Below are 12,377 nucleotides of genomic sequence, written 5' to 3' on the forward strand. Positions count from 1 at the left end.
AATAAACTGCAGCTACATGTTTCAACTTGGATAAGTTTTACAAACAATATTCAGCAAAAGAAGCAACACTGAAAAAAATATACCATATGGTTTCATTTGTATACAATTAATTAACAGGCAAAAATTAAACTGTATTGTTTAGGGATGGATATATAGGTGGTTAGCAAGAAGAAAGTAATAAAGAAAGAAAAACAAGAAGATGACTACCACAGAAGTCAAGGTCATGAGGACTCCAGGGAAGAGGCGAGGTTGTGATGGGGCAGTGACACACAGGGGCCTCCCGAGGTGCTGGCCGTGTTCTGTGTCTTGATTTGTGTTTTGGTTACACTGGAGTTCATTTTATAGTAATTTGTTAAAATGTACATTTATATTTCATGCATTTTTTTCCTATATATGTGATTTCACAATAAAAAGGGCTTAAAAAATGAAACGAGAATTGATTTAAATGAATACAATTTAAGATACCCTTCAGCAATTTTATTTTTCCTATTTCAGGTTAAATACAATAGAGGCAGGATTAAAAGAAACAAAGATAACGCTGGAAAGCTCTTCTTTTAACCTAAACTCATATCTGTGTCTTTTTATAAGATATGTCACCATGGTGCTCAAATAAAGTAATAAAGATGCCATTTTAGCAAAAACATAGGTTTTTAAAGTAATTCTCATTTTTTCTTTTCTGTGTTCTCAGCTGTAGTTTAAAAATTCTTTTTGGTTTTTCACATAATACCACTGGGAACAAAATCCAAAGTACTTTCCTCTGTTACATTTCCAGAATGGTGTCACCATCCTTAAGGACAGAAATGTGTCAATATGACAAGAATATATACTGTAGTTGGACTATTATCGTTAGTAGAAGAAATGCTTTGGAGATTTTCCCCGGGATTCTGACATGTTTATGGGGAAGATAAATAGGAAACTACTTAACAGCCTTGCATTTTCCTAGACTCTAAAGCAATAGGAGTAATGATATAGGACTAATATCACCGGAAAAAATGAAACCTATGCAATTTAAGTAACATTAAAATTCCGAGCATATTCTTACATCCGTAATAAATCTGCGTATATTATCATTGCTTTTTAACTCTAGAAATGGATCTAAATCTATTCTGGTCAACCTTAGTGACATCTCTTGGCATTCTTGTATCTCATACAAAAACCCCCAGAAGGGACAGTGGGGCCACTTAGAAGTGAGTATGAATGTCGGTGATGCTCGTGTCTCGTCACGGTCCTTTCCAGTTGTGCTTTTGACTCTGAGCAGGCTACTGAAGAAGTCGGGGTCAGAGCTGTAGTTTTGTGCAGGGAACAGATTCCTTGATCAGCAACACAGTCTCTTCAGTTCTTTTGTCCCAAATTTGGCCCATTTCCAGCGCTACCAGTCTGGGTTTCTAAGCCGTTTAACATTCCTGTAGTTCAGATGCAGCAGTTACCTAATTTCAACAACAGACGTGAATTTTTTTCTCTCTGATCTCTTTGATGTTGATGAAGGAGTGAAACAGGAAAGTACAGTTCCGCCATTGCTAATGAATTTTTTCATCTGTGTGAATTTGGGTTAGAGACAAATGAGAGTAACTATTTTTAGGCTTATTGGAATTCCTCATCACTGTTTCTTATCTTTCACTTTTAACTATATAATTCTGTTTTATTTTAATGCAGGTACAGCCTGACTATTTGGACTGGAAAAAATGATAACTATTCCCTTGAAGATTTACTTTGTATTAGAGACCATTTTGACAAAAAACAAGTTTTCTATGACATCTTGGAACCACAAAACCAGGAGTTTAAACGAGCCGTTGGAATCGAAGTTAATCTCTAAGAAGATTCTTCTAAATTATTTCATGTTTTGGTTGCATAACCCTTCTCTGCTTTGGTCTGAATTAATTACCATATAAGTTATGATGATTGATTTAGGCTCCAGTTCATCCAATCAAAAAACGCTTATTGAGTGCTTACTCGATTAGGCATATGTCCTTATAATCCTGTACTTACCTAAAAGATTTGGAAAGAAGAGATTTCAGTGGGCCTCGTCTAATAATAATTTAGGGAAATGATGCTTTAAAACCCTTTATAAGAAATAATTTTGATATACTGAAGATAATTGAAAGAATCCATGTGTCATACATAATACAGGTATAAATCATATTTTGTTGGCATTTGCTTCAGAGATTCCACAGAAATATGGCACCCTCTTTCCTTTTTCCTGAAGAAATGGTTATTTCAGAGACTACAAAAGAGTAAGAGGGCTTTAAAATGTTTTTAACTTGCACAGGGGTGAGCAGGTTTCTCATAACAAAATCAAGTCCATTTACTGAAAACAATATAGATTAAATTAGATGGATCTAGAATTTCCATATTGTTGGGAGCATGCTGACAGCTACCTGTGTTTTTTGTATTCTTTTTTTCGATCATAGTATCTTATCTATTGTGAGCAAAATAGTGTTGGAGAGCAGAATTTTAATCCTGGTAATCTTATCATCTGATTTCTGTTTCTCACCAGTACCACCTTAGTCCAGGTCCTTGTACTACTAGAACTTCAAAAAGTAGTGCTTCATGACTCATTCCTCATACTCTACTCAGAGATACCCTGAGTATTTCTTTTTTTTTTTTTTGTGAGGAAGATCAGCCCTGAGCTAACATCCATGCCAATCCTCCTCTTTTTGCTGAGGAAGACCAGCTCTGAGCTAACATCTATTGCCAATCCTCCCCCTTTTTCTCCCCAAAGCCCCAGTAGATAGTTGTATGTCATAGTTGCACATCCTTCTGGTTGCTGTATGTGGGACTCGGCCTCAGCATGGCCAGAGAAGCGGTGCGTCAGTGCGTGCCCGGGATCTGAACCCGGGCCGCCAGTAGAAACGCGAACACTTAACTGCTAAGCCATGGTGCCGGCCCCACCCTGATTATTTCTGCTGAAGAAACCTCCAGGGTCGTCTTAAACTCAACTTCATTGAATTTTACTCTTTCAAGACCCTTCATAATAAAGTCCCACTCTAAAAGTCAAGTCAGTGTCCTCCAGCACAGTCCACTTCAATGCCTACAACATCAGTGGTCTCTAGATCTTACTTTAACAGTTAACTTTATTTAATATTGTTCACTAATTGTGTCATATGTGTTAGTTCTGTCTCCTCTGCTAGATTATAAAATCCTTCATGGTGAGGGGACGTTCTTAACTGTCCTTTACGGTGGCTGGCATAGTCCTGAGCAAGGCATTCAGAAAAACATGTTGCTTCTTTGATTTATGGAAACATAGTTCACCAATGAATGTCATAAGATATGTAATTTGGCTTTTGTTTATGAACCATTTTCTCCCAGAGAATGAGGTAGTTCTATATAAAGAAGAGAGCTTGGGTTTTGAATTCAGACAGACTTCTCTCACAGCGCCACCTCTGTCCCTTACTAGCCACAGATTTTGGGAAATATTTAACCTCATTGAGTCTTGGTTTCTTCTATAAAAGAGGGAGTGGGTCGGGGATGAGGATTCTCATTTAGGGCTGTTATGAAGATTGAGGGATTCACGTAATGGAGGCATCTAGCCCAATGCTCACTACATGGCAAATGCTCAACAGATAAAATTAGTTCCCTTCTTTAGACTTATCATGTGATCATATCCACTGTAGGTAGGTAGGTAGGTAGATGGCAGTGAGAAATATAACATGAAACATCGTAGACATATAAATACTTAAAGACGTAGTTATATTTCCACTTTAAATTTTAGCTCCAACTGAATGCAGTGCTATTTATTTGTCAAGTACCACCTAAAACTTCACTTTCTGTGGTTATTTGCCAAAAGCAAAAGGTGCAATTTCGTAATTATAAAATTCTAACAATTGTAACAAAGAATAACTAAAATTATAGTAAAAAATAATGTTTAATTTATAAATTTTCTAAAATGACCATGCTTTACTTTTATAAAGAAAGTTGAATTTATAAATGAACTGCATTTTGAAGTTTGAAGTAAAATTTATTTTTCCAGAAGATTATTTTTACTACTTGATTGATTATCTGAGCATTGATAGTCTTTTTTAAAATATTAGCATTGGGGGCAGCCCGGTGGCGCAAGCAGTTAAGTGTGCACGCTCCACTGCGGCGGCCCAGGGTTTGCTGGTTCGGATCCCGGGTGCGCACCGAAGCACCGCTTGTCAAGCCATGCTGTGGCAGCGTCCTATATAAAGTGGAGGAAGATGGGCGTGGATGTTAGTCCAGGGCCGATCTTCCTCACACACACACAAAAATAGTAGTCTTAAGGCAAAAATGTTTTATGTTGAGAAATTTATCAACTGAATGTCACTTAGATTAAGATTTAAAGGTATATTTTAAAGTGTTCTCAGGAACAAATATATAAAAGAATTATGAAATATGTTCTGTTGAAAAGTAAATTTTTAATGGATATCTGTATGGAAAAAAATAACCTTGATCCCTACTTCACACCATACACAAATAGTAATTTGAGTTGGATCTTAGGCCTAAGTATGAAAGCTGAAACTATAAAGCGTTTAGAAGAGAATAAAGGAAAATGTTTTCATGACTTTGGCGTAGGCAATGATTTCTTTTTTTAAATCAGCTTTATTGAGGTATAATTGACATATAAGATTGTAAGACATTTCTAACCTCTCCCTATTTCCTCCACACCCCAAGGAAATGATTTCTGATAAAACAACACTAACTATAAAAGAAAAAAATCTATTAATGGGCTTTATCAAAATTTAAAATTTCTCATCAGAAGACACCATTTACACATATCTGACAATGGGTTCATACTCAGAATCTGTGAAGAACTCTTAAAAACTGATTTTTTTTGTTTTTTGGCTTTTTTTTGGTGAGGAAGATTAGCCCTGGGCTAACATGGTGCCCATCTTCCTCCACTTTATATGGGATGCCACCACAGCATGGCTTGACAAGTGCTGCGACGGTGCGCGCCAAGGATCCGGACCTGCGAACCCCGGGCAGCAGAAGTGGAGCGCATGAACTTAACTGCTATTCCCCGCCCCGGGCTGGCCCCTTAAACTGATTTTTTAAAAGAAGCTAAACAACCCAATTAAAAATAGACAAAGACTTGGGGCTGGCCCCGTGGCTTAGCGGTTAAGTGCGCGCGCTCTGCTACTGGCAGCCCGGGTTCAGACCCCGGGCGCGCACCGTCGCACCGTTTGTGTGGCCATGCTGAGGCTGCGTCCCACATACAGCAACTAGAAGGATGTGCAACTATGACATACAACTATCTACTGGAGCTTTGGGGAAAAAAAAAAAAAGGAGGAGGATTGCCCGGTCTTCCTCAGCAAAAGAGAGGAGGATGGCATGGATGTTAGCTCAGGGCTGATCTTCCTCACCAAAAAAAAAAAAAAAAAAAAGACAAAGACTTAGACACTTAACAATTTGGTTATTAAATAATATTTTAAAGGATTTCATGTAGAAGAATGCAATACAGTACTATGTAGACACTGAAAGTCTACATTTATTAATATAGAAAAATGTTACAACATACTGCAGGCTGCAAAACAGATGTATGGTATCATACTATTTATGTAAAATTGTCTTTATGTGCATTTATATACCTAGGAAAATATTTGGAAAGAAATTCAGAGACTCAAAATAAGTAAATGGTTAAGTACCACCTATTTTTCCCCTCCCGGTTCTCGGGTCTAACATATTGGCATTGAGATCCCATAGCATCTGGGGGCTATTCCCCAAGCCTGGCAGAGCAATCCTAGCCCTAGAAGAGACTTTGGTACAAATCCAATTGTTAAAAAAATCAGAGCTTTAAAAAGTACGGTAGCTTGTGGCCCTGTAGGAATGATGTAATTGCTAATTAGCCAGAAATGTACTCATTTATCCAGTGAGAAATTGTTAAAAGTTATTCAGAACAGATTGTTTATTTGCTTGTTTGTTGGAGCTAGGGTCTTGGATTTTTTCCTTGTAATTAAAAAAATTAAGTACCTAACGAATGTATAGAAAAATGCTAGTTCTATCACTTGGGAATTTAAGACGTGAGCCTACCTAGTAGGATAGGAGCCTACGATCTGCTTATAATCATAAATTCATGAATCAACACAAGGCAAATAGGTGAGTGTTCAAAAGAAAGATGAGGAGAGTAGTGCTAAAGAATGTCTTTATCTAGAAAATGGGAGTCAAATGAATACGTGAAACCAAGAAGAGCTGATAACCAGGTCTTGGAAGAAGTGGGGCGGGATTAGGAGCTCTTGGGACCTCAGCAGCAGCGCGTGGGTCTGGTCTAGTGTTCTGCGTCAAGTGTCACTCATTCTTCTCTGAGACTGCCTCTCTTCTCTGTACGCACCATCTTTTGGTCCAGGGACCCTAATTTGTCCAGTGACTTGTGTCTTTCATGAGGGAGACGTGAAGGGACTCCAGGGCTCAGTAGGAACTCAGGGGGAGGGATGGGGCAGACATCTAATTGATGTCTGATGTGCTGAGGCTGTGCAAATAATTAAGAAATGATTCCTACCTCAAGGATAGTAGGGAGAGAGAGACCTGTAAACAGTAATTTGGATATAACTCCTGTGGTGAAACTAGTATACACGAGGTTGTGGTGAGAGACAGCAGTCTGTTCTAATTGAGAGAAGACACTTCAGTTGTGTCTTGAACGCTAAGATTCACCAGGTAGACTTAGAGAGGGAAGAGCCTTTCAGACAGAGGCACATGAGCAAAGCAACGTGAAGTGGGAAAAAGCCTGATCTGACCTGCTCAAACAAGTCTGTGGAGGCGCTGTGCTGCGAGGCTGGACATTTAGGCGGGGGCCAGATTTGTCTTCTGAGCCAAGGAGGGCACTGCTATTCTCCTAGACCGTGGGAGCCAAGGCTTGTTAAGCAGGGAAGCGTTATCATCAGGTTTGAGTGTTAGAGAGGTGACTGCAGTGGCATGAGAAGGAGATGTGGCATTCTTGAAGTGAAGGGAGATGAAGCCCTGATTAAAGTGGTGGCAAAAGGGGAGGAAAGGCTCGAGGGACAGAGGACAGGTTAAGAAGGAAGAGCTTGTCAGAGGTTTTAAACTAGTGAATGGGGAGTGTGGGTGAGAAGGAAGAGTCTAGCATTTGTATTTCGGGCTTGGGTAACAGGGGGTGCTACTGACCCAAACAGGCTAGGACAGAGGCCAGGTGTAGCCGTGTTTCTCAGTGATTTGTCGATATTGCTGCTTTATACCAACTTGGAAAGAAAAATGAAAACTCCGTCTGCCTATCCCTGAACTCTCCTCCCACTCTAACTTTAGAAAGGATGCTTTTTTATTTAATTCTGTCAGTTTCTTAAAGACACCTCCTCCAATAATTGCTACTTTACTACACATTTTACATGACTTCATAATTTTAAACAATAGAACTAACCGCACAGTCCCACCATCAGAGTAGCTAGAAAACGGGCAGGGCGTGCAAGGGGCTCCCCCAGCCTCCTGGCCTCTCCGGAGGCTCTTTCATTTCCATGCTTCTGCTCGTGAGAGGGACCCGTCTGACTAAATCTAGAGGCTGAGCTGTTCTGGGTTTGGTTGCTGCTATAGAATCTTCGTTAAGGCTGGGTATTGCCCCTTTCTTCTTTATTCCTTCCTTGGGGTGAAAGAATGTAATAAGAGTTTAAAAATTTTAATTGAAATATTGGCTGTGTGAGTCTGTTGCTACTTTGTGAATTCAAGAGCTAATCAAAACTCAAAAGGGCATGACTTCTTCACGGAGCCTGTTGAGCCCTGCCCCTAAACCAAGGTTCTTTTAAGGAGCCTTTCATGACTCCCCCAGGCAGACCTGTGGGCTTTCTCCTGATGCACATTCTCTGCTAGACTATAATTATTTTGCAGGTTTGTATTTTGCCCTCAACTGTGCTGTTTTGGGGAATGAAACTGTTCGTTTTTACGTGATACCTGGCCAGAATAGGCCCTTAACAAAGGGAGGGAGGGAGGGATGGATGGATGGATGGATGGATGGATGGATAACAAAAAACCTCAGTAATTCTCTTAGACCAGTTGTTCTTAAAGCGTGGCCTGCAAACCCCTCAGTTCCCGAGACACTTTTAGGAGATCCCTGAGGTCAAAACCATTTGTGAAATTGTTATTCTTTCACAAATAATGGTATTTGCCTGTCTCACTGTGTTGACATTTGTGCTGATGGTGGAAAAACAATGGTAGGTTAAATTGTTGATGCTTTAGTATGATCAAGTTCATGGCATCCACTGGCAATCATACTCTTCACTGCCACACACTCACATTAAAGAGGAAGAAAAAAGACTTAATATCAGATTCAGCAAAAATTATTAATTTTAGTAAATCTTGACCTTGAGTACACATCTTTTTAGTATTCCATAGATGAAATGGGAGGTAAGCATAGAATAGTTCTGTATACTGTTCAGTGATTGTCTTAAAAGCACTTGTTGCAAACTGAACTAGCCATTTTTTCATGGAAAAAATATTTACTTGAAAAAATGACTTACAGACTAAGTTACTCAGTCTTGGGTATTTGGCAGATATTTTCTCAAAAATGAGCAAAGCAAGCTTGTCGCTTCAAGGAAAACAACTGACAGTGTCTGTTGCCAATGATAAAACCTGAGCTTTTACATGAAAAATTAGAATTTGTATAAACTTGAATCCCATCGTGAGCTTGATGATTCCCAATACTTAAAGACTTTTCTCTGAAATCAGTGGTAATATTAATAAATGTTATTTTTTTGTTATATAATGAAATGTATCAACATTTGGAAGATCTGCATAACTCAAGGAATCAATATATTCCAAATGACTAGTGCATGGTATAAAATCTTGCATGGGTGAGCAATCCGTTCAAAGTGCAAGACAGAACAATGAAATTGAGTGTAACCAAGTATGGAAGTTCATTGATGTGGTTTCAGATTCTGCATTACAACTAACCTTTTACGAAACTACCACTTACCAAGTTTGGGTACAGTATCAAAGAAGACCATCCACAATTATCTGAAAAATCTATTAAGTTATTTCTTCTTTTCCAATTACGTATCTGTGTGAAGCCATATTTTCTTCATATGCTTCAACTAAAACAACATGTTAAAACAGATTGAAGGCAGAGACACAGAGGAGAATCCAGCTGTTTTCTATTAAGCCAGACGTTAAAGAGATTTGCAAAAACATAAAACAATGCCACTTTTCTCACTAAATGTATTTTGGAAAATGTAGTCATTTTTCATAGAATATTTATGCTAACATGTAATGGGCTTATTGATATTTTAAAAGAATTAACATTTAAAAAATTTCCCAGTTTTAATTTCTCATGTAGTAAACATTGATACACATAACCCAGATTAAAAAAAAACCTTTGGAGTCCTCAATTTTTAAGAGCATGAAGAGTCCCTCAGACCAAAAGATTTGAAAGCCTTTGTCTCAAGACGTTTTAGGTCTTCAGCATATATGGATAAAAAGATTACCATTTCTGCTTTAATCATTCTGAATTCAAAGCATTGTTTCTTTAAGCTATAAAATGTGTGTAACACATTTAAATTCATTGTGTCTAAATATATTCAACTCTTGAAAAATAGTTCTATTACTTTTTAAATTGAAAAAAATACGTGCAGGTGGCTTTAAAAAATTCAAATAGTACAAAAGTATGATGTATACAATGACCCATTGGAACTTTGTAGGGGAAAGAGTATAATTATAACCATTGTTTTACCAATTTATCAAATAAATTAATGCTTTTGAGTTTTCCAAAATTCTTTATCCTCACATTTATGATGATGATAAGAGGCAGTAAAATTTTGGAGTGCGTACTATATGTCAGGCACTGTTCTAAAGAGCCTCTGTGACAATTACAGTGTCACTGATGAAGACACTGTCTGCTGATACTCTCTTCAAAGCTGAATCCTTAGGCGCCAAAGCTGCTCTTATGAGTTTGAACTCTCTGTGCCATGCGGTTCTTGTTCTGTTATCTGAAATTATCTTATTTCTGGACCATATTTTCCATTTTGATCCAACTGATATTGCTTTAGGTACTGTTTTGGTCAGAAACATTTTGCATGCAATAATAGAATGCTACTCAGTTAACTCAAATAAAGGAGGCTAGGCAGGAGTTATCATAAGGAGACATATCCAGAAAATTTAGGGAAAAGCTGGACATCTAGGCTGCAGGAAGGGCAAGAACTGAGACAGGGTCCCCAGCAGTGGGAGGTCACCGACTCCAGTGCTCCACTAAACAAACTCAGACTGCTGCGAGAAAGCCCCACTGGCTCATCCCAGTCTGTGGTTTTATTCCCTTGGGTCAGTTGTCCATCCTTGGTCCATTCTACCACTGAGGAGAAGAAAACCAACAGGGTTGTATGATACCTTAGGCTGCCCCTTCCAACAGTTGTGGGCAGAAACAGATAGTCAAGAACGTAACTTGTGGTGTACTCCAACCCTTCATTCTTGAGGAGTCTGAGGTCTTGATGGTCCTGCCTGTGTGGGACTGTGATAACCTACATTTACCACTGGCTGTGATAAGGGGGTACCCCAGTGAGTTACTCAGATTCCACCCATACTCCTTCTAGTTCCTATTTGTAGTTCTGAGAGTCACTCCAACCAACAGCATGACCCCCTTTGCCCCCAAGAAGGAGCCTGGAATGACTTGGAATGGTTATCTCAGTTTCCACTTCTGTGGAACTACGATTGCGTCCCTTGGTGGATGTGTTCTTCCCTTGGACGTCAAATTCTTCCTATTAATAGGACTCAAAGTTGCAGGGATACGATAGCAATTTTTTTTTTAATCGACAGGAGGCTCCTTTTTGAAATGTTCTGCCTGGCAATCAAAATTTAAATTTTTGTCACTATAACCAACACTTAACAAATGTGAAAATAAAGCTAAGAAGTCATGTGGATGATTGAAATCCCAAAACATTATTTCAATCATTAGTTTTCAACTTTTCCCACTGAAACTAGAGTTGTTAATAAGTAAAAACTGTCTCAAAGAACCTTCTAGTCAAAAAGATGTTAAAGATTTTTCAATAAAAAGAACCTCTTTTGTTAAATCTCTGATTAACACTTACCCTCTGCCTATTTCCAAAAATGATGGTTCGTATTTTCCTAGGACAGACTTTTCCATAGATGGACAGCTCTAGTAGCTAAAAGAGTTGAAATACTTCTGTAACTTCAATTTTCTGGTCCTAGTTTATCTTAATTTGCAGGATTCTAGACTAAGTCAGTGCCTCAGTCCTTTTATAGTTAAGGTCAGCTGTCTAATCTCAATTGAATCTTTTTATGTCCAGGCTAAACACCACCAATTCTTTCACCTATTTTAAAATTTTTTCCCAGACTCTTTATCATCTTTTTCATTTTCTCACATATATACTTTAAGATGTGGTATCTCAAATTAAAAACACTATTTCAGATTTGCTCTACCTGTGCTAAGAGTCAGTAATAGAAACCCATTAATCTTTTAATAAGATAGTCTTAGCCCTGTTAGCAGTCCCGACAAACTTGGATTATATCAGGCTAGTATTTAACTAAAACTGTCAGATTTTTTTCCACATAAATTATTGATCATTCTAATCTCATGCAATTGATTTTCAAAACTGAAATATAGGCTACTTGTAATCATTAAGCCTCAGGGTATTGGTTTTGATCCAATATTCCAACCAATTCATATTCTTTTAAATTGTTTTTGTTGTTGTTTGTTGTGTTAGCTATTCTTCCCAGTTTTTCCTTTCCTGGCCTTCTCTTTAAGAACTGTAGACATTCAAAGAAGGTGCACAAAGAGACAGGATGTCACCTTGGAAAGGCCAGTGGACAGCTCCAGTAACCTCGTGAATTTACCATAGTCCATGATCTGGCCCTCTTCTTGTGGAGACATGGAGATGGGATCTAAGGAATACTGGCATTAAACAAGGCTCCATAGACTCAACTATTGATTTATTAAGAATTATGACTTCCGGGCCAGCCCCGTGGCTTAGTGGTTAAGTGTGTGTGCTCCGCTGCTGGCGGCCTGCGTTCGGATCCCAGGCGTGCACTGACGCACAGCTTCTCCGGCCATGCTGAGGCTGCGTCCCACATACAGCAACTAGAAGGATGTGCAACTATGACATACAACTATCTACTGGGGCTTTGGGGGGGAAAAAAATTAAAAAAAAAAAAAAAAGAATTATGACTTCCAATGGATTGTGCCTTCTTGTTTTAAAATGTAGACTTTATTATTACTCAGGTGTGGTTAGGCCAACAGATCAGGAGACAACTGCTGCTGAGAATACAGTGTGTTACTTAACAGTTCCTAAGAGGAGGAGGGCCTGTCACACCATGCAGGGCCACGCGGGAAAGCACCAGTGTTGGTCCGGAGGCAGAGGGTGGGAGGGGAAAACAGGGGCCTACGTTATAGTTTCTGTGGGAAGGAACAAGCAAGACAGGGTAAGCAGGCTTAGGACTGGCTAGTTTGAATAATTTCAGCGGGCTCTGAGTGTAGT

The 12,377-nt window shown here is 38.8% G+C and overlaps 1 protein-coding gene across 2 annotated transcripts in view; it reads left to right on the top strand.

The window, feature by feature from the left end:
• The window catches only part of FAM151B (family with sequence similarity 151 member B), a 38,506-nt gene extending 36,367 nt beyond the window's left edge, over positions 1 to 2,139 (top strand). For both annotated transcript variants that reach the window (XM_058570457.1, XM_058570368.1), the window contains one exon: positions 1,654 to 2,139. In XM_058570457.1, coding sequence (XP_058426440.1) covers positions 1,654 to 1,813 — 160 coding nt within the window. In that variant the 3' untranslated portion in view covers positions 1,814 to 2,139. The remainder of the gene's footprint in view (positions 1 to 1,653) is intronic.
• Positions 2,140 to 12,377: the final 10,238 nt, after the last annotated feature.

Source organism: Diceros bicornis, chromosome 1, assembly GCF_020826845.1.
Source record: "Diceros bicornis minor isolate mBicDic1 chromosome 1, mDicBic1.mat.cur, whole genome shotgun sequence".
Lineage (NCBI taxonomy): Eukaryota > Metazoa > Chordata > Mammalia > Perissodactyla > Rhinocerotidae > Diceros > Diceros bicornis.